General features: G+C 41.5%; 2 protein-coding genes across 3 annotated transcripts; both read left to right on the top strand.

The window, feature by feature from the left end:
- The first annotated feature begins 312 nt into the window (after positions 1 to 312).
- On the top strand, positions 313 to 20,675 carry TRMT12 (tRNA methyltransferase 12 homolog). 2 transcript variants are annotated; one of them, XR_014793225.1, is made up of 2 exons: positions 313 to 1,871; positions 20,547 to 20,675. XR_014793225.1 is itself a non-coding variant. In XM_084864865.1 (1 exon), exon 1 carries the CDS (start codon positions 462 to 464, stop codon positions 1,782 to 1,784), a length of 1,323 nt encoding a protein of 440 aa, XP_084720991.1. In that variant the 5' UTR covers positions 315 to 461; the 3' UTR covers positions 1,785 to 5,690. The 2 variants fall into 2 exon arrangements, 1 of the variants encoding a protein (XP_084720991.1); XM_084864865.1 differs by lacking the exon at positions 20,547 to 20,675 and having other exon boundaries at positions 315 to 5,690.
- On the top strand, positions 8,374 to 22,619 carry RNF139 (ring finger protein 139). The gene is made up of 2 exons (XM_084864862.1): positions 8,374 to 8,919; positions 20,547 to 22,619. Exons 1-2 carry the CDS (start codon positions 8,739 to 8,741, stop codon positions 22,361 to 22,363), a joined length of 1,998 nt encoding a protein of 665 aa, XP_084720988.1. The 5' UTR covers positions 8,374 to 8,738; the 3' UTR covers positions 22,364 to 22,619.

Raw genomic sequence — 22,619 nt, 5'->3', positions numbered from 1 at the left:
AATTCCCAACAATTTTTCCCGCGTCCCGCGGCGTTTTCAAAAAGTCCCGATTTTTGGAAAGATTGGAAAGATTCTTTCCAAAAATCGGGACTTTTTTTTTTTTTTAAACGCCGCGGGACACGGGGAAAATTGTTCAAAAGCGGGACGATCTGGTCACCTTACACTAATTTGAAGTGTTTAAGCCCGCACCGTTCCTTGTTATTCATTTCCAGTTGGGGCGAATGAAGCAAGTAGCCATGGATCACGATAAAGACGGCAGGAGCGGATTCACCATGGCAACGCCGACGCCAATCGCCGGGAGGCGTTCCAAAACCCTTTAGTTCCGGCTCGCTGGTGACGTCACTTCCGCCCCCAGCGCCGCGGCGCGCACGCCTCTCTTCCTGCTGCGCCCGAGGGGGCCCGGCGCCGAGGCGGCCCGGCGCCGAGGCGGAGGGGATCCGGGAGAATGTGAGGTCGGCACCATGGAACGGGAAGGCGGGGAGCCCGCGGCGGCCGTGGTCGCCGTGGTCACGGAGCCGCGGTTTGCCCAGCGGTGCCGGGAGTACCTGGAGAAGGAGAAGCTCCTGGACAGGCAGCACCGCGCGGCGAAGATGCCGGACGGCACTGTGGCGCTCCCGGTGCTGGGGGAGGCGCTCCCCGAGCGGCACCTGTGGCAGCTGAGGAACCGTGTGGCCCCGGGCAACCCCTGTGCGCTGACGCGGCTCCCTGCTCCTGCTCCTTCCCGGAAGGCCCAGGGTGGTTCCCCTGCCCGACGCCTGTGTCTGGAGGTGAGTCGCTGGGTGGAGGCCCGGGGAGTGACCTGGTCGTCTGAGTTGGAGGCCGATTTACCCCGATCTTGGCAACGACACGGCGACCTCTTGTTGCTGAGTGAGAACTGTTTCCAGGCTAAGCAGTGGAGAGATCTGGAACCAGAACTCTGGGAGATTGTGGCCTCGGCACTCGGCGCCCAGCGTTTGGCCAGACGAGGGCGGGTGTCACCAGGTGGCACTCGAACGCCTGCGGTGACCCTGCTGCTGGGCGGCGATGGCTGGGTTGAGCATGTGGATAACGGGATCCGATACACGTTTGACATAACCCGATGCATGTTCTCTTTCGGGAACATCACTGAGAAGCTTCGAGTGGCGTCGCTGCCCTGTGCGGGACAGGTGCTGGTGGATCTCTACGCAGGGATTGGTTATTTCACATTGCCGTTCCTAGTTCACGCTGGCGCTGCCTTCGTCCATGCCTGCGAGTGGAACCCCCATGCTGTAGTTGCTCTGAAACGTAACCTTGAGATCAATGGAGTAGCAGATCGGTGCCAAATACACTTTGGAGACAACAGAAAGTTGAACCTCTCAGACATTGCAGACCGGGTGAACCTGGGGCTGATTCCAAGCTCTGAAGAAGGCTGGCGGACTGCCTGCCGGGTGCTGCGGAAGGATGCTGGGGGCATTCTGCATATCCACCAAAACGTGGAATCTTTCCCAGGGAGGCATCTCCAGCCTTCAGGAAACGGTGAAACGGAGAAGGAGCCTTGGCTTTGTCCTCAGCAAATGATCAGTAACCAGTGGGAAAACGGAGCTAGTGGGGATTCTGGGCGAAAAGTGCTGTCAGCAGCCATCAAGCCAGAATGGCACAGGTGGGCGGAGTCTGCAGAAACTCGAATTGTCACTCTTCTTCAGGAGGTGCACGGGAAACCGTGGAAGACACAGATCTTGCGCATCCAGCCAGTGAAATCCTACGCACCCCACGTGGATCACATAGTCCTGGATCTAGAATGCCGGCCCTGTCCTCCGGTTGGCTAGAGAAGGTGGAGCCAGAGACATGAGCATCTACTTGTGAGCGAACCTTAATGCATCAGCGCAGGCCAGGTTCTCACCCCTTTGTTTCCGGTAATCTATTTTAATACAGTATTTTGCGGCCCTGCAGGCAGGTTATAGGTCCATCTGGGAGAAGCAGCATGTCTCACTGAAATGAGGCCCATCTGTGCAGTCATGAGTTCCGAATCGTGACCTCTGTTCTGTCTGACCGCGGGAACATGGTTTCAGTATTCTTTTGGCATTGGATTTCCTTATTTACAAAATATGGGTTTCTTTGAATCATCTTACACAGCTTTTATTTAATGAGCAGTTGTGCACAGGATGTTGGCTATCAGAGTGAAAGGCAGTGCTGTTTCCAAAGTCACTCCGGTTACAATATGGAAAATGAGCTGAAGGTGCCCAGGATGGAAGCAGACCAGTGGGAGGTTTCTGTAGCTGTCCAGGCATGAGGTGATGGTGGCTTCTAGTTGGTGGCAGTGGGAGGTGGATGCATTTGAGAAATAAAATCAATGTGACTAAACAATGGAGTCTATATTAAAATGGTGCTGCTTTATTATTAATACCGAGAAAATAGGGAGGGAAGAGGACAAAAATTACTTTAGTGTATTAATTCTATTCCTCTATTTAGGCATTCCTAATGAGTGTTGGGAGGAGGGTGATGTCTTCAATATTGGGCTTATTGTGGTAGAAAGTGGATAAAATGACTGCTTTAAATCATAGGGAAACTAGATTTTCAGTCTTAAGCTGTGCAATAGCTGCCAATTACGAGCATTTTTTGTTTTTTGCTTTTTAAACCTCACTCGAGGATATGCCTTTTGATGAGAGAGAGGGGAAGGAAGAGAGCATGAGAGAAACTTGTATGCAAGAGAGAACATTGATTGGCTGCCTTCCATGTGTCCCTTGACCAGTGATCGAACCAGCACCCTATGTGCCCTTAACTGGAATCAAACCTGAAAACTCGTATGTGGATGGCGTGCCAACCAACTGAGCCATTCCAGCCAGGGCTTGCTAGTTAGTTTAAAAGTTCGAATTAAAACCTTAAATTTTTAAAGGGCTCAGACTCTCTTTTCCTCTTCCTTCCCTAATCAAGAACATCAGCACCAGCGGAAGGAGCTATAGGGAAAGTGAGGTGTTCTGCAGTTTTTTATTTTATGTCATCACCACTGTTTACCCTTTGGATGACTAATTGTAGGGAATCACTCTGTTTACCTTTAGAATGACTAATTGTGGAGAATCACTTCTCAGAGCCTTATTTTGGTGCACTTTGAAGCCTGGACTTGTTTATCTGATAGAGGAAATAGATAGCAGCACGTGGCTTTATCAGGATTATGGTTGTACCTGGCATTTGGTTAGCTGGGGTTGGGCTGGGCTGCTTGTCCTTTTTGCAACAGTGGCTGGAAACCAAACAGGATCGGTGCTGTTTGTGTTATTCTGTAAATATTAAGTGAGTACTATACACATGGGCCACAGGAAATATATTCACTAGACATAGACACAGTTCCTGTCTCTGAGGAGCTGACACCCTAGCAGCTGATACACAAATACTCAAAAGAATTTTGAGTAAGTGCCATATGAGTGATAGCATGTTGTAGGAGTGCTAAGGTGAGGAAAAGAAGTTCAAAACAGCTAATTCTTTATTGGAAAGGGAAGCGTCAGGCAGTCTAACTTGCTCTGTTCCCACAGTGTTAAATTGTTCCCACTTTCAGAGAGAATGCCTCCACCATTAAGTGATATCCTTCCTTCGTTAGGCATATCCATAGAGTCCCATTATATTCTGTGTGTGTTTTATCTTCCTTTTTCCTCTGTACTGTTACTTTTATCATAAACGCAGAGGTGTGGGGCTGTTTCTACACTTTCTCTTCTGTTCCATGGGTACGTTTTTCTATTCACGCACCAAAACCATCTTGTCTGAATTATTATAGCTTTCAAACAAGTCCTGGTAACTTTGTTCAAGATTGCATTATTTATTCTTGATCTTTTGCATTTTCTTATGATGTTAAAATCGGTTTGTCAATTTTTGGGAAAAAGAATCTGTTGAGTTTTGTTGGGATTACATTGGACTTATAGGGTAAAATTGGCATTGTTAAAATATTGAATCTTCCATTTTGAAGCTTTTGTTCTACTCATTTGGGTGTAGCTATGAAATGAGAAATGATTTTTTAAAAAATGAAAGGTGTTATCAGAAGCTGGGACTACAGTATACCATCTAAGGTGAAGGGTCCTATACTTCCCATGTATAGTATCCCATGTCAATGGGATACTATATCCATCTTCTTTGGGCTCTCTGCCTTTATAGATGTTTTTAATTTACTCTTCCTTTCAGCAGCACCTCTTCTTGACCATTATTCTTGACCATAACCCTAGAAAATTAACATATTTGAACCTGTCATCTATTTATATTCTAATATAAATTAAATTACCACTGAATAATTATCACATATAATAACCCAAAGTAATAATATCTTCACAGTACTACTACTGAGCCATAAATGGAGTCATTGCTAAGTGTTATATAAAGCTTCCACTGAGTATTTCTCTTAACATTTGTTTACTATATACCATACTAAGTATTAAACTATATTGTTATAATTTGTGTAACAAGCATGAGAAATTCCTTGCAGAGGATTAGAACTTGAGCTCCAGAATCAGAAAAATAAGGGTTAGAAACCTGACTCTGCCACTGTCACTGTCTGTGTCCTTGGACAAGTTTGTTGAAGATTGATTGGATAATGCATGTCATTTATTTTGTTTTATATTAAACTTTATTTCTTTTTACAAGATGAAGATACTGATGACTAGAGAGTTTCAGTACTTAAAGGCAATAGTTAGAGGCGAAAGTGGGCAGCCATGCTGCCAAGCTTATAGTGCTCAGTAAACGTCTGTTGAATGAATGAATGAACCAAAAGTCAGGTAATGTAAACCCAACATTGATTCCATACACCATTATATTCTTTGTTATTTCCTTTGTTAACTAAACAACAATAAACTGTTCCTGTTAATTTGGCACTTACAAAACCAGAAAATTCAAATAGCTAAATTTTGATGTGCATATCTGAAATTTAACGATGAGAGAGAAAAACTGAAGTTCCCCTAAGGCAATGTTTCCCAAACTTTTGACATGTGTGTACCCTTCTATAACTTTCGTAACGCTGAGTACCCCTCGTACTCATGAGAACGTAGAATTAGGCGCAGCTAAGCACGGTGCAGTGCATATCCCCACCGAACTCCGGTGCAACGCGCACCCCCACCGAACTCTTCCCGTACCCCTGGGGGTACGCGTATCACACTTTGGGAAACACTGCAGGTAATTTAGGACCAGAGATTATTTTTTAAATACTTCCTGAAGTCTGAGATAAAGTTATGTATTTGTCCCTTTTGGGGCTATTACTCCCTATCTTTCCTACCAGCTTCCTTATATTCCATTTAAAGGAAACACTCAGTACATTGGTGGGGAGAGTAAGTGCCTGTTTCCTACTGCTTCCTCCCGCCCTAAGGAAACTGCTAGTACTTGTCCGAGGCACAGCTCCACCAATTGCACCGTCATTCTTGGAACTTGAAATCTTAAGGAATAATGATAGCCCAGAATCAGTTTCTGTTGTTTGGAGCAAAGACTTGGCTGATGAAAATGTCCACAGAAAAGTCAAACTAGTTTTTACACATCATATTATCTCAGAGGCATTTGAATCATTAAACCTGAATGAACAGATTATTTTTGACCACGGGTAATTTATGTAAGGTATATAAGGGATGTGTGTGTGTGTGTGTGTGTGTGTGTGTGTGTGTGTGTATGTATGTACAATGTTCTGGGTACTCAATATAAATATATACCTGAGTTGTGCAACATTCAAATCAATGTAGAAACCAAACAAAGATTAAATTCAGTGAATTATAGCTATTTTGTTGAAAGCTTTGCTTTTATTTAAAAGATTCCTAAGCATCTACATTCTACCTCATTGATATAAATTTAGTTTTAAAGTAGTATTTTAAAGTATTTGTCAGGATCTTAAATCAAACCTTCATTTTATGGGTGAAGAAAGTGCGACTTAGAGGGTTTAAAGAAACTTGGCTTGAAATTATATGTGAGAAAGATAAGAATGACTATGCCACCAGTCCTGAATGTACTTGGCCTAAGATGGAATTTAGTTTGAATTAGAATTTCTTTAAATAAATAAATAAATAAATAAATATAAATATAAATATAAATATAAATATATATATATATATATATATATATATATATATTGATTTCAGAGAGGAAGGGAGAGGGGGAGAGAGAGAAAGATAAATTATAAGAATCATTATTGGCTGCCTCTGCATGCTCCTACAGGGGGATTGCATCTGCAACCCAGGCATGCGCCCTCCTGTGACTACTGTGACTTCTGAGCCTCTCTGGCTGGGCAAATTAAAAATTCTTATAAAATTAAGATTGGAAACTTAAAACATTAACATGAACTGAAGGGCATTTGCTCATTTTAAAAACCTTTTTATTTAATATTTACTACACTTTTAAAATAAAAATTGGAGGAAACTCATGAACTATTTTATTTTCCATTTTGCATGATCATAATATAATGGTACTTACCTCCTGTCTCCTTACCACACTACTCTTTTAGATTAATCCTTGTGGGCCTTTTTCTCCATAATAGCCTTTCTCTTTTTCCTTTAAATTGCAATTAGGACAGAATAACAGATGGGCTGAGTAGCTATTATAATTTACGTCTTTAAGTTTCCATATAAGCCTTCATAGTTGTCTCCTCTTACCAAGTTTGCTTTCCTTTGGGAATTCTGTCAAAACCACAAGATATTCCCCAGGTGTGCAGTTTAGGAAAATTAACTCAGCAGAAGTAAACAGATTGGATTAGAAAAATGGTGATCAAAATGATATTCAGTAAATAGGCAAGCTACAGTAGGATCTTGGGTTAGAATACTGACAGTGACAACAGTAAGGAAACAGATACAAGAGACTGTCTAGAAAAAATGAGTAAGATTTGGTTGCAGATTGGCTGTGGGTGGAAAGAGGAAGGAGTCAAAGACACCTGAAGTTTAAGATCCAGGTAGCCTTGGGTTTGAATCCTGGGTTTGACTTTTCAGTAGCTCTGGGACATACTGGCCACTTAACTTTTGTTAACGTATCTAAGGCTCAGTTTCCCTCCTCTCTAAAATGATACCTATCCAAGTAATGCTGACACAAAGATGTGATGAAAAAGTAACACCTTTAGCTCGGTGCCCACTATATGGGAAACACAGATGGCAGTCTAATAATGACATGACGGTTAAAAACGTGAGACTGTAGTAAGGAGTTTGGGTGTGGGTTCAATCGTTCTACCACACCTACCTCCACCTAGAGAAAGGGGTCTTGGAGCTTTATTCATCACCCGTTTAGAGCCCTGATATAAAGTGAATTGCAGAGTGCAGTTTGGGCTAGGACCCTAGGAAACCAGATTCTTGCCATTTTACCCTCCTTAATTTGAGATGGCTGGGTCTACAGTGCAGACTCTGACCTGACTTACATTCTTATATTCTTTTTTTATTATTAGTTTTACAATTAAACTTATTGGGATGACATTGGTTAATAGCTAATTTACATTCCTATTTTCTGGTGAAGAGAAAAATAAGTATGACCAGGTTAGTATAGGCTTCTTTCTAGGGGTAGTAACTGGGAAGGTAAATATGTGGGGGAAACTAGTGGAAGATGATTAGTAAAGTTAGTGGGTGATTCAGAGTCGGAGAGAGGGAGACACCTTTACAAATGGACATTGATGTCCGGATTTCTAAGCAAATGTGTTTTGGGGGCGTGGAGGCAGAGAACTTCACTTAGGAGAGGGGGGTGCTTCAGCCCTTTCTTGTTTTTAGCTAAAAGAAATCCTATGTCAAAGGGGCATACTTCGGGGTGGCACGTTCTGATCCCCACAAAACAAGAAAACTGTGACCTCTTCTGCCTGGGAGGAAAGAAGGGACTGCCTGGGCAGCTAGAAAACTAGACCTGGGGTTCCAACCCATAGTTCACAGTGACCCTTGACATCTGTACAACGTGGCCGATAAGTGTCCTCAGTTCTGTCCAGCTTGGGAGGAGGTGGTTAGGGTGATGTGCAAAGGGATGAGGGATGTTTTTCTCGGTAGCGCCTACAACACCTAGCCCGGAGCCGCCACCCGCGGCGGCTCTGTAAAGGGCTCGCAGACACGCCTCCAGGAGGTCTTTCCCCAGAAAGTCGGCCGACTGGCCCCATCTCCGAGCCGCAGGGTCGGGTGAGTAGGTGGGGCGGGCGGCGCCCTTTGACTTTCCTCCTCCCTGGCACCTTTGAACCACGTTTATGGGGCATTTAATGGGCTCTAATAAAACAACAAAGAACTCCCGACCGCGGAAGCAGGGGGATCCCTCCCTGCGCCCAGGCCGCCGGAGTGGGGCGGCCGCTCCGAGGATGGAGGGCGCGGCTGCCGCGGAGCGCCTGCGCCCCGGCAAGGCTCCCAAACAGCCGAGGCCGCGAGGGTCCCGGTGGTGAGCGGGAACCATGGAAACGCTTTGAGACGTTGGCTACGCCACGCCGTACGTGATGACGACATTGGAGCGCCCCGATAGTGACGCGACAGCGGCGCGGTCTCCCCGGTCTCGCGTGACCTGGGGCGCCGCCACAGTTTCCCAACAGCCCCAACGGCAGAGGCCCGCGGGCGAGGTCAAGATGGTGGCTCCGCGGGCGGGGGTGGCGGTGGAGGGAGGAGGAGCCAGGCCTTAGCTAGCCGAGAACACCGACACCCAGAGGCCTCCCGGGAGCCGCCGCCGCCTGCTCCTGCTCGAGAGACGCGAGCGGGCGGCGGGCGGGTCGTGAGAGACCGGGGAGGAGGGGGCGGAGCCGCCGCCTCAGCCCCCGCCCCTGGCCGCCGTCCCGGGCCTGCCCCGCGCGGCCCTGCCCGGCCCGCCCAGCCCCGGTGCGGCAGCGGCTCATGGCAGCGGTGGGGCCCCCGCAGCAGCAGGTGCGGATGGCCCATCAGCAGGCCTGGGCAGCGCTCGAAGTGGCGCTCCGGGTGCCCTGCCTCTACATCATCGACGCCATCTTCAACTCTTACTACGATTCCAGCCAAAGCCGGCTCTGCATCGGGCTCCAGATCGTCCTCCGGCTCCTCGGTAAGGGGAGGGGCGGCCTGCCTCCCGGGACCGGACGCGCCGCCGGGGGCGGGCAGCCGCGTGCAGGCCGAGGGTCGTGTGTGCGTGAGTGTGAGAGAGACTGTGTGTGTGACAGTCAGTGTGAGACTGTGAGTCCGTGAGGAAGTGTGTGAGACTGCGTGTGAGGGGGACAGAGCACCGGGTTCGTCCCCACGGGCGTCCTCGCGGCCGGGACCGGGAGGGGTGGCCTGGGGCCCGCGCGGCCGCGGAGGGCGCTGCTCCCAGAGTCACCGCTCCTCTGGCCCCGGAGCGCGGCGGAGGGAGGGCGCTCTGCCCGCCCGCCGTGTCTCGTGGGGAATGAGCGCTGACTGCCGCTTCCTGGGCGACAGCACCTCTGCTCGCCCCTGTCCCTGCCCCGCCGTGGGTAACCTTGGACTTGTGCTTTGGGCCTGTTTCCTTCTTTCCAAAATGCGGAGTGCTCGTCTGTTGTCACTTCTTGTATCGACGGGGTTTTAACGCGAAGGCGAAGTGTCCGCGGTAAATGACATCCAAACGAAAGGGACGGGGTGTTGAATGTCAGACCTTGAAACCCTGACCAAAACCCCTTATGGAGAAGGCGATGTTTTTAAGGAGTTCTAAAATTTTCCATGAATAAAGTATAGAGGTGTTTAAAGGAAAAAAATGTGGCTAGAAAGCAATGAGACTTTTCCAAGAGAGACTTCTGGAAATCAGTTTTGCTGACATTTGCATGAAGTGTTGAAAAGCCTCACGTGTTTGACTCCCCATCATCACTTGCACCATCAAAGGGAAAAGCACTTATGTGTAAAAGAATTTAGGTAATTGCAACTGGGCAAATTTTGTTGATGAGGTAATTCTTGTGATGAGCTCTTGGTAGGCTAGTGCTTTGAAGTGTTGCTGATAGATCCTTACCAAACCTCTCTGAATTATGAGCCATCTGTTGCTTCTTTATTCTGACAAAAGGAGAGTGATAATGTTGAGTTCTGTTCTTAGCAATAAGTATCAATGTTTTACTTTTCACTGGTCTAACCTAATGTCTAACCTTCAAAAATCCCTCAGAGGTGGGAGGTGGTATTCTCATTTTACAAATGAGAAAACAGGGTCAGAGGTTGTGTTTTGCTTTAGGTACTCAGCAAATAAGTGGTTGCCAGAGCCTAGGCTAAAAATCTTCTGACATCAATAGTGGTTGACTTTTCTCACTCAGTTCAGCTCAATCTAGATACAGAATGGTATGGTAATGATCCCATGCTAGATCTTAAAACTAACCGATGTGAACATGCTGTTGAAGAGCACAAGACTTATCAGTAACCCACCAGCTGCTGACACCAGCTAGTCCTACTGCAAAAGTGTAGTGCCCTCATTATCTGTGGCAAAAATGGAGCTGTGCGATTTTGTAATGTATACAAATATCAAACACCTGAAACTAATCCGTTATGCACTTGAAACTAATGTAATACTATGTCAATTATAGTTAAATTTAAAAAACATTCACTAGCTTTGATGTTTCATACTTAACATATTTTATTTAATTCTGACAGTTATGGGTGAAGTTAATGTTAAAATGAAATTAATAAGAAGTGAGGCTGTTGGGAAGGCATTTTATTCCTGCCAATAAGAAGCCACTCATCATACCATAAATTAACATGCAGTTACTTAGTATAGTAAGGTGATCCCAGCCGAGTCTGCTTGCAACCCTGCCTTCACCCTCCCCAGAAGAGAGCAGAAGATAACAGACTTCTAGGGCACCTTATCAGATTTGGGGTAAATGGGATAACCAAGTGCAGCTTTGGGAACTAAGTAATCACATATAACAGGACTTGAGGTTAGGAGGATGGCTGTTCTCATTTCTGATTTGAGAAGAGTCCATGGTGGAGGAGGGGAAAAAAAGGGGGGGGGGGGAACTTTGTTTGAAAGGATTCACATGTTTATTGCCCAAATAGTGTAGCTGCTGCCTTGTTCTTACAGCAGGTGACTGCAGATTCTCTGAAAACCCTTTTGGGACCAGGTGCTGAGAATTTTAAATGCAGTGCTCTCAGAGTTGAGCTAGGGAAATTTAAGGAAAAGGTGTATTCTCCTTAATTGAATAATTCATGGTTTAAGAACATTGAACAAAAGTAATAGTATTTTTTTGTAACATATCCTGCTTATTTTTGTAGTAAATCATGGAAGTTTGTATTTGATAAATCATAAGAATAAGATGTCAGGCAGGTTACTTAGTTGTGTGATGCCTCCTTGTTCTTATCTATATCTTTTTAAAGATGTACAGTAATGGTATTTCTCTCATAGGGTGTTAAGGACAATAAATAAACCCTTGGGACCTAGTAAGGGTTAGCTAATAGTAAGCTTGATAGTTAATTTTTTTTTAAATACTTCAATTAAAACCATACTATGTTGCTCAGCTGGTGTTGCTTAGTGAATTGAACCTCGTCCACCTCGTCCCAAGGACTAGAGGTGCCGGGTTGGATCCCGGGTCAGAGTACATGCCCTGGTTGCAGGCTCCATCCCCAGGAGGAGGCATGCAAGAGGCAGCCAATGATGTGTCTCTCTCATTGGCATTTTTGTTTTTGTTTTTGTTTTTCCTCTCTCTACCTCTCTCTTCCTATCTGAAAATCAATAGGAACATATATATATTTTTTTAACAACCATACTGTGTTACAGATATTTTGGTCTTTTAAAGGCTTCAGAGAAATGTTGACAGTTTATTTGAAAAATTTTATCAAAATATTCTCTGAGTCAGACTTTATGAGAAATACAAAATATTTTTCAGATCCATCACCTGGCTGTTCCTTAAATTTTGCCAATGTAATTATGCTAATTTTTCACATTTGTAAGTGATAACTTTATTTTAAAAAGTGGCTTTGGTGCTAAAAAACTAAACAAACATCCTGAATAAAGCAAGTGTGTTAAGTATTTAAGGCCTATTCAATGAGTGAGGCATCTTCCCGAGTTTTTTGAGAGTGGCAGGTTTGTGTGTGAAAGATACCAAAGGATAGTTAAATTAATTGTTCTACCTGTTTTTGTTTTGTTTTGTTTTAGTAATTATAGCCCTTTTTAAAAATAATTTATACACTGTTGTATATAAACCATAAAACTTGGCAGTCTGATCTTTTTCTTTAAAATAAAATTGTAAAAGTGGAAATCTATTTGCTAAATAAAAAAAAGCAGTACCAATTTTATTTTATTTTTTTAAGATATATTTTTATTGATTTCAGAGAGGAAGGGAAAGGAAAGAGATAGAAACATCAGTGATGAGAGAGAATCATTGATTGGCTGCCTCCTGCACACATCCCACTGAGAATTGAGCTCAAAACCCTGGTATGTGTCCTGAGTGGAATCGGAACTGGGACCCTTCTATCAAAAGGCCGATGCACTCGCCACTGAGCAAACCAGCTTCTCCCTGGTCTGGGCCCTGATTTGTGTACGTGCCTGCAGGAGGCAAACAATCGCTGTAGTACCAATTTTATATATAGCATCTGAAGAATTTACTTTCTTTCCCTACAATAAAGTACTACAACTGAGAGTTTCAGGGGATTAGAAAATAGAGCATCTAATTTTGGAGATCCAAATAAAATCTTATCACAATATATAGAATGTTTAGCTATTCTTAGGAGGTGTTAAATGCTAAATGAAATGCAACCCAGTGCAGCATAATGCTGAATTGGCATATCTAAATCCAAGGCAGAAAATGAAAGCATAGGACTTTGTATTAATAGTATTACTCATATAATGATAACTCACTGAAGTGGAAAAGCAATCCAGAAATTACAAGGGAAATTTAAATGAAAAGCTTTTATGACAAAACTTTTAATTTCTTAAAAATGGCACATTGAGGGAAAAATGTCTTATCATGTGAGATTGAAGTCCTAAAGGTTTTGTCAGTAAGAAAAACTACTTCTAGAGAACAATGGGCCTAAAATAAGCAGTTCACAATAAATGAAATGCAGATGGTCAATAAGCAAAAGAAAAATTACTCAGCCTCATTTATAATTAAATAGTTAAAACAAAACTTCACTTATTACATTAGTGAAGAGTTCAAAGTTTGAATAAAAACTGGTAAGGTAAAACTTTTTTCCCTTTCTGTAAAATAGGTAGAGTTATACAATTTTTGTAGGCTGTCACTTCTGTGTAAAGCCATTTGGCACTATCAGCTGACAGTCATCATATTCCTTTTGACACACAATTTTATTTCTAAGAATTTGACCTAAAAATAGTTGTATTGTACAAAGACTATGCAAGGGTATTCATTGCAGCATTCTTGGTAATGACAAAACAACAAATTGTTCACTAAATGTCTATTAAAAGGGAATCTGTTCATTGTATTAAGTTCAGCCATACAATAAAATTGATGAAAAGAATTTGATATAGCCGAAACCGGTTTGGCTCAATGGATAGAGCATCGGCTTGGGGACTGAAGGGTCCCGGGTTCGATTCCGGTCAAGGGCATGTACCTTGGTTGCGGGCATATCCCCAGTAGGGGGTGTGCAAGAGGCAGCTGATCGATGACTCTCTCTCATCGATGTTTCTAACTCTCTATCTCTCTCCCTTTCTCTCTGTACAAAATCAATAAAATATATATATTTTAAAAAAAAGAATTAGATATAGTTACTTTTGGTGCTATAGAAAGAACTCAGAAAACTTGTGATGTGAAAAACAAAAAAATAGTAAGTAATCAGGACGGCATAAGGATAGATTAGGTATTCTAAGCTGTGACAGGACTGACATTTGAGACAAGACAATTCTTTGTTGGGGGGTGGGTGGAGCTGTTCAGGAATTTGTAGGATTTTTAACAGCATCAGTGCTCACTGCCCATTAGATACCAGTAGCACCCCATTTGAGATTGCCAAAACATGTCTCTAGATATTGTCAGATGACTCCTGAGGGAGAACAAATAGACCACTGGGATAAACAAATAGACCAATAGCGCAGAATAGAAAGCCCAGAAATAGACTACCCAGGTATATAGAAACTTGATGTGTTTCAAGAAGTACATTGAGGTATGTAGAGGTAAATATAGGCTATTCATTTTTGGTCATTTAGTTATCCATATGGGAAAAATTATACTGGATCACTACCTCATATCAATATATAAATAGTTCTAATGGATTAATGCTTAGATGTGAAAAGCAAACTTTAAAGAAAATAAAGAACGTGTTTTTTTTTTAAAAATCTTAGAGAAGGAAAAATTATTTTAAAATATACAAAAACAGATGTGTAAAATATTGATAAATTCAACAATATTAAAATTTAAAACCTCTATTAACCAAAAGGAAGCATCAGAAAAGTGAAGAAGAATCGCCACATACCTGGAGAAGATGTTTGCATTACAGATAACTGACAAAGAATTTGTAGTCAGAATATTTTTTTAAATGTCTGTGATTCATTAAGGAAAACAAACTCCATAGATAAATGAGCAAAAATAAATTGGCATTTCACAAATGACATACATGATGATCAGTAAATGTTCTATTTGATAAATAATCAGAAATGTAAATTTTTAAAAAAATATATTTTATTGATTTTTTACAGAGAGGAAGAGAGAGGGACAGAGAGTTAGAAACATCGATGAGAGAGAATCATCGATCAGCTGCCTCTTGCACATCCCTGATGTGCTTGCAACCAAGGTACATGCCCTTGACCGGAATCCAACTTGGGACCTTTCAGTCCGCAGGCCGATGCTCTATCCACTGAGCCAAACCGGTTTCAGCTAGAAATGTAAATTTTAAGAGGATAAAAAAAGCAACAAGAAAACTCACTATTATTTAGTAAGATCCACTGAGTAAGAAGCAAGAAGAGTATGTGTGTTTATAAATATGTGCTTGTTTTATGCAAAGCTTGGTATATTCACTTAATACCAGTGGGGTTTGATTCTTTAAAAATCATGTTCACATTTAAAAATATGATAATAAAAACATGTCTAATAGAAATCTTAGTTTGAAAGCAAGATTTTAGTTTTATTATTTAAAAAAATATATATATTTTATTGATTTTTCACAGAGAGAAAGGGAGAGGGATAGAGAGTTAGAAACGATCATGAGAGAGACATCGATCAGCTGCCTCCTGCACACCCTCTACTGGGGATGTGCCCACAACCAAGGTACATGCCCTTGACCGGAATTGAACCTGGGACCCTTCAGTCCACAGACCAACGCTCTTTCCACTGAGCCAAACCGGTTTCGGCTAGTTTTATCTTATTAAAAAACTTAAAATACCCTTTTTTAACCTAAAATGAGTTTGATAGAAAATTTTTCTTTATGCTATATTTTTATCAAGTATGCCAACTGATTGCTATTTCAAGATATTTTATTTACCTAGTATTTCATTTGTTAGGGCTCCCTTGGGAATAAGGTAGTCAAAACATTTATTTCTGGGCTCCATCTTTATTCTATCTGGCATTGAAATGTTTTTCCACAGCTTGCTATAGGTTATGTTTTCAAGTTTTAAGGTAGCTGGAGAGTAGTAAATATTATGTCCTGTTTCTTTCTAATTTTTAGTCCTAAGTTTCCAGAAAAGGTTATGGTATGAATGGACTTTCCACATAAAAGAGCTAAACACATTGTTGTATAACGTGCGATGGTTTGTTTCTGCTTGCTTATTTTGGGTAATCCAAATTGTAAAGGCCCTGAACTTGTCATGAATTGAGTTCACATATAGCCTCAAAGACCCTGAATTGATTTAGATATCTGCTTTTTTTTCCTACCTCCAGAACTTTGATGAAACTCTAATCACTGAAAATTGGATCCCTGAGTTGTGATTTCAGTTAATTCTATTATCCAGTGTCCCAAGATGGTTTTTCTTTATAAAGTATCATTTATATATAGCTTGATTATTTATGTAGGTGACCCTTACATGCTAACAAGAAACACTATCCCTGGGCCTAATTTTCTTAGGTGTACAGGGTAATAAGAGTTTTATATCTGAAGTTGTGAAAATACAACAAAACTTCAATATTATTGGTAACAGGCACAAAAGGCCAGGACTGGAACAATGGAATGTTATTTGGGAATTTGACTTTTTCCTTCTGTAAAATGAGTGTTGATTCCTCCCATGTTACATACATAGGACCTTGAGTATAAAAGAAAAATTTAAGAACCCCATTACATGCAAACTTTGGGTAAGAATTAAACAATTTTATGCTATTGAAATATTTGGTTGTTATTACATCTTGAGGGTATGATTTTAGTCAAGAAAAGGTAGTATCAGCCCTAGCCAATTTGGCTCAGTGGATAGAGCATCGGCCCACAGACTGAAAGATCCTGGGTTCAGTTCCAGTCAAGGGCACGTATCTTGGTTGCAGGCTCCTCCCTGGCTCAGGCTGTGGTTGGTGTGAGTGCAGGAGGCAACCAGTCGATGTATTTTTCTCTGTCTTTCCCTCTTTCTTCCACTCTCCTTAAAATCAGTGGAAAAATATACTTGGGTGAGGATTTTTTTTTTTAAAGGAAGAGTAATATTAGATTGTTACTTGCTAGGACACATCTGAACTTGGTGATTTGTAGTCTCACTACATTATATGTCTATCCTCCCCCCTTTTCCCTTGATATCTGTCCTATATAATAAAAGCCCAGTGACCAAATCGGCAAAACGATCAGAGACCAGAATCACCATGTCTCCTGGCCTGGCCAGTCCAACCCCCTAGCCAGCAGTTAGAGGCGATCATGCAGGCTAGTGGTTAGGGGCAATTAGGCAGGCAGGCGAGCATTTAGGAGTCAGCAGTCCTAGATTGCAAGAGGGATGTTCAACCGCCAGCTTAACCTGGCAGTTGAACATCCCTCAAAAGTTCTCAGATTGTGAGAGAGTGCAGGCCAGGCTGAGGGACCCCCCCTTCCAACCCATGCAAGAATTTTGTGCACCAGGCCTCTAGTATATATAAAAGTCTAAGTGACCATTCGACTGGTACCTATGGCATGCACTGACCACCAGGGGGGCAGACGTTCAACACACAGGCATAGAAACATGGAACAGATTGATGAATTTCAGAGGGGAAGGGGGAAGGCAGGAAGAGATTAACCAAAGATCTTACATGCATACTAGAGGCCTGGCCGCAGGAATGGGGCCAAATTCGGCAGTCCGACATCCCCCCATGATTGTGAGGGCGCAGGCCTGGCTGAAAGACCCCACCATGCACCGGAACTCTAGTATTTGCATAAAGCAAAATGGCACTTATTCTCCAGACATATTTCTAAAACCCAAATCATTCATTTGTTTGTAAAAATAAGTTTCGAGGAAAAGCTATTCAAGTAAAAGGGACTGATTATAAATTACAACAAAGTTCATGAATATTCACAAGCAAAGATTAATTTACAACTTTGTGAATAGCAAGTTGACCAAAGTAATTTATAGTCCCTGCTTGCCTTTCTTTCTTTTAATTAGTATAAACTATAATTGAAGTTGATTCATCTTAGGAGATTAGTTTGTTTTGTCTCAGGAAAATTAATGACTTTTTCTATGTAGAGAATGTAATATTACATATACATAGTGGCTAAGTTAATTCCATCTCTTTTCATCTTCCATGGAAAATATTCCTAATCCAGCTTTTTAGCAAGTCCTTAAAAAAAAAAAACACGATATTTTTTGAGAGAAGCCGAGGGGGAGAGAGAGAAACCAATGTGAGAACCAAACATCAATCTGTTGCCTCCTGCAGGCCCCCCACTGGGGATCAAGCCTGCAACCCAGACATGTGCCCTGACCTGGAATCAAACCTGCAGTCTTTCCATACATGGGACAATGCACTTTCCAACCCTGGGCCACACCGACCAGGGCAGTTCATTTTATATTGAAAGGGCCTAACCCCAGAAATTAGCGCTCTGGGAGAATACTAGTGGCCCACTTGCTCTGGAAATTACTCAGATGGCTTTTATGCAGAAATTTTTGTATCTTCTAGGTGATTGTGTCCTTTGTTCTCTTTTTCACAAATGACCTGACACATTGGCATAGGATAAATTTTAAGTTCCTGGGCAAAGTCATTTAGAGCAGCAGTCGCCAACCTTTTGGACTTCACAGACCACCAGTGGTCTGGATGGCTACCGCTAATTTAGAGGAACTAGCCCTTACTTTTGCATGCAATGGATTATGAAATGCCTCCACTTCTTTGTAATATGCAGTCTTTCTTCATTACATGCTGAAATAAGGTGGATGGTGTGTCACTTTTCCTATACTCCCAAGCTCTTGTTTCTTAGTTTTGTCTGACCTGTTCATATATTTCAATTTCTAAGTGGGCTTTGTTTTGTAGTTTCCTTTAAAAACATAATCCAGAATTAAACAGAATCATTTAGTTCCTCAATGAATAGTAATTGTATTTATTTTCTACAAAATATTTTGGGGTCCATAGATGTATAAGGTAGTATTCTTGCTTACTATCAAAGACATTATCTAACGGTAGATGATACCTACAAACTACAATATCGGGTAATACATGAGTATTAGGTGTTTCACCAGATTCTGTAGATATGCTGGAGAGGAACACTCACTGTCAGAGAAAGTGGGTCTAGAAGATGGATAGGATTTGAGCAGTCAGGGTGGGACGATCATGACAAGCAGAGAAAAATGCAAATGCAGTTGCAGTTATGGCACTGAAAGGGTGTTTTTGGAAAGAAGTCTGGAGGTTTGGCGTGTGCTTTGAGAGGAGCATTATTTTAAGGCCAGCTGGGTCCGTGGTTTCTAGGATGAGAAATACAGATTTTAGTTATTACTATTTCAGAGCTGCCCCAGTATTTTGAAGAAATGAAGAAAGGCATGTTGATGATGCTTGTAGGTGGATTTGGACAAAATGAGTTTTTAGTTAGAGACAAACTAATAAGTAGGTTGGTGAAAAGAAGAGATAATAATAGGTAGTAATAGTTGTTAGTAGAATTGGGAGACTAAATGTAAAGTTCGAGGGTACAGGGCTAGAAGGCACCATTACGAGATTAATAATGGTATTTTTCATTGAAATTGGAAATCACAAGAGCCATTTGAGGTAAGTTAAGTTTTAAAATTTTTGAATGTTACAGTTGTAATGTATTGATAGAAGTGCTAGTAGGTGGCTATTTATTATTTTTTTTGTTAATCCTCATCCAAGGATATTTTTCTGTTGGTTTAATTTTTTAGAGAAAGTGGAAGGGAGGGAGAGAGAGGGAGAGAGACAGACAGACAGACATGGACTGGTTGCCTCCCACACATGCCCCAAGCAGGGCCAGGGATCAAGCCTTGCAATGAAGTACGTGCCTTTGACCTGTTTTGAACCAGCTATGACCCTTCTTTAGTCCATGGGCCAATGCTCTATTTACTGAGCCAAACCGGCTAGGGTATTTGGTGGCTACTTGGATATCGCTTCCAGAGTTGAAACCTTGGATAATAATGTTTATTGTAATCTAACTTAAAAATTTGTCAGAGTACAAAGAAAGATGCTTCTAAATACACTTCAGACCATACATTGGTTGAGTATGGAGTGGGGAGGATTAATTACTGTTTTCTAAATGTTTTGATTTTCATAATGCTACTTTAGTAATTTGAAGAACAATAAAAAGGGTTGACTGCTGAAACCGGTTTTGGCTCAGTGAATAGAGCGTTGGCCTGCGGACTGAAAGATACCAGATTCGATTCCTGTCAAGGGCATGTACATTGGTTGCAGGCACATCTCCGGCGGAGGGTGTGCAAGAGGAAGCTGGTCAATGTTTCCTCTCTCATCAATGTTTCTAGCTCTCTGTCCCTCTCCTTTCCTCTCTATAAAGAATCAATAAAAAAAAGAGGGGGGGGGGAGTTTGACTATTTGAAGAAAAAGATTCAGTAATGTATAAGAAAAAGGGAACTTGAAAGACATTTCTGAAATTTGCAAGTAATTGGGGGGTGGGGGGAGCAACTGAATTTGGATGCAGGGGAGAATGCTCAATTTAAGGAGCAGGAAAAAATAAGAGCCAGCTGGAGTTCAGCTTGAGGAAAAGGAGGAATTAGATGTAAGTATAAAACTTAAACTCAATTTCCTAAAGAAAGAGAATTCTAAGATTATTTAATAGGAACAAATGTTTTCCACTTTGGTTTTTTTTTTTAAATATATTTTTATTGATTTTGTACAGAGAGGAAGGGAGAGAGATAGTTAGAAACATCGATGAGAGAGAGTCATCGGTCAGCTGCCTCTTGCACAACCTCTACTGGGGATATGCCCGCAACCAAGGTACATGCCCCTGACCGGAATCGAACCCGGGACCCTTCAGTCCCCAAGCCGACGCTCTATCCATTGAGCCAAACCGGTCTCGGCATTCCACTTTGGTTTTTTTTTAATTCTAATGTTTTTGTCATGAAATTATTTTAATTATTTTTAATGATTATAAAACTTAAAAGGATATGTTCTTTAAAGATTTTAAAACTTATTAAAATGTGTCATTACAAACTCATCTTGAAGGTAATTTAGTGCCTGGGTATATTGTACTACTAAAATTACTTTGGAAATTATAATTCTAATAAGATTTTTTAAAATGTTTTGTCTGTCCTATTGAACTGACTTTACAAAACTCCTTTGGCCTTTAAACCTAAATTGCCTTGAGGCTTAATGTTCATAATTTTTAAAATGCTCGAATTTCCCAAAGGAAGACTATAACTTTTAGTGGGAAAATATTCTTTAAAAATGTTTCAAATGACTTTTTTCTTCTTCTTTTCAGGTATATTTGTTTCCAGTATTGTTCTGATATTGTCACAGCGATCACTTTTCAAGTTTTACATGTACAGCGCAGCCTTTCTTTTAGCTGCAACTTCAGTGTTGGTAAATTACTATGCTGCTTTGCACATTGACTTGTATGGTGCCTACAACACCTCAGCTTTTGGAATTGAACTCCTCCCTCGGAAAGGGCCCTCACAATGGATGGCACTCATTGTTCTACAGCTGACGTTTGGAATTGGATACATTACACTACTCCAGATTCATTCCATCTATTCACAATTAATTATTTTGGATCTGTTGGTACCTGTAATAGGCTTAATCACAGAGCTGCCATTACACATCCGGGAGACTTTAGTTTTTACCTCTTCCTTGATTCTCATATTAAACACACTGTTCGTCTTGGCAGTGAAACTTAGGTGGTTTTATTATTCCACACGGTATGTTTATCTCTTAGTGAGGCACATGTATCGAATCTATGGATTACAGTTATTAATGGAGGACACATGGAAGAGGATTCGTTTCCCAGATATACTGAGAGTCTTTTGGCTAACAAGAATTACAGCTCAGGCTACAGTGTTAATGTACATTTTAAGGATGGCAAATGAAACTGATTCCTTCTTTATTTCTTGGGATGACTTCTGGGACCTCATTTGCAATCTTATAATTAGTGGATGTGATTCTACACTAACTGTGCTGGGCATGAGTGCTGTAATTTCTTCAATAGCCCATTATTTGGGCCTTGGAATATTGGCCTTTATTGGATCAACTGAAGAAGACGACAGGAGACTTGGCTTTGTAGCACCTGTTTTATTTTTTATTTTGGCTCTTCAGACTGGTTTAAGCGGGCTAAGACCAGAAGAGAGACTTATTCGCTTAAGTAGAAACATGTGCCTTTTATTAACTGCAGTCCTGCATTTCATCCATGGAATGACAGACCCCGTATTAATGTCTCTCAGTGCCTCTCACGTGTCATCTTTTCGTAGACATTTTCCTGTGCTCTTTGTCTCTGCTTGCCTGTTTATTCTTCCTGTTTTACTCAGTTATGTTCTTTGGCATCACTATGCACTAAACACATGGCTGTTTGCCGTTACAGCCTTCTGTGTGGAACTCTGCTTAAAAGTAATTGTTTCTCTCACTGTTTATACGTTATTCATGATTGATGGCTACTATAATGTCCTCTGGGAAAAGCTTGATGATTATGTCTACTATGTTCGTTCAACAGGCAATATTATTGAATTTATATTTGGAGTAGTAATGTTTGGAAATGGGGCCTATACTATGATGTTTGAGTCAGGAAGTAAAATTCGGGCTTGTATGATGTGTCTACATGCGTATTTTAACATCTACTTACAAGCAAAAAATGGCTGGAAGACATTCATGAATCGTAGGACTGCTGTTAAGAAAATTAATTCACTTCCTGAAATAAAAGGGAGCCGCTTACAAGAAATAGATGATGTCTGTGCAATCTGCTATCATGAGTTTACTACATCTGCTCGTCTCACACCATGTAATCATTATTTCCATGCACTTTGCCTTCGGAAATGGCTGTACATTCAAGATACTTGTCCAATGTGCCATCAAAAAGTATACATTGAAGATGATATCAAGGATAATTCAAATATACCTAACAACAGCGGATTTATTGCACCTAATGAAAATGCAGAGGAAGCTGTAAGAGAGGCTGCTGCTGCCGAATCTGACAGGGACTTGAATGAAGATGACAGTACAGATTTTGATGATGATGTTCAAACAGAAAGAAATGGAGTGATTCAGAATACAGGTACAGCAGCTGAAGAATTTAATGAGGACACTGACTGATTAAACAGCATTTACTAATCATTGAGGTTATTTGTTCAAAATTCAGTTCATCCAAAATGGAGTTAATATGCTTCACTTCATTGTGTAACCAAGCACAATAACAGTCAATGTTGAATCTGTGAATGGTTTTCCGTTTACTGTGATGTGCTACTGTAAATATACCTCTTTAATTACTTCTGGTCTCTTTGGTGACCTATTTAAATTTGTGTACATTATTGTACATAGAATAAAATGTTTTCACGTTTTTATAACAAAA

This window comes from Pipistrellus hanaki (genome assembly GCF_964339955.1).
Source record: "Pipistrellus hanaki genome assembly, chromosome: 17".
NCBI classification, from domain to species: Eukaryota; Metazoa; Chordata; class Mammalia; order Chiroptera; family Vespertilionidae; genus Pipistrellus; species Pipistrellus hanaki.
The sequence above is the reverse complement of the archived record's forward strand: the minus strand, read 5'-3'. Positions and strand labels throughout refer to the sequence as shown.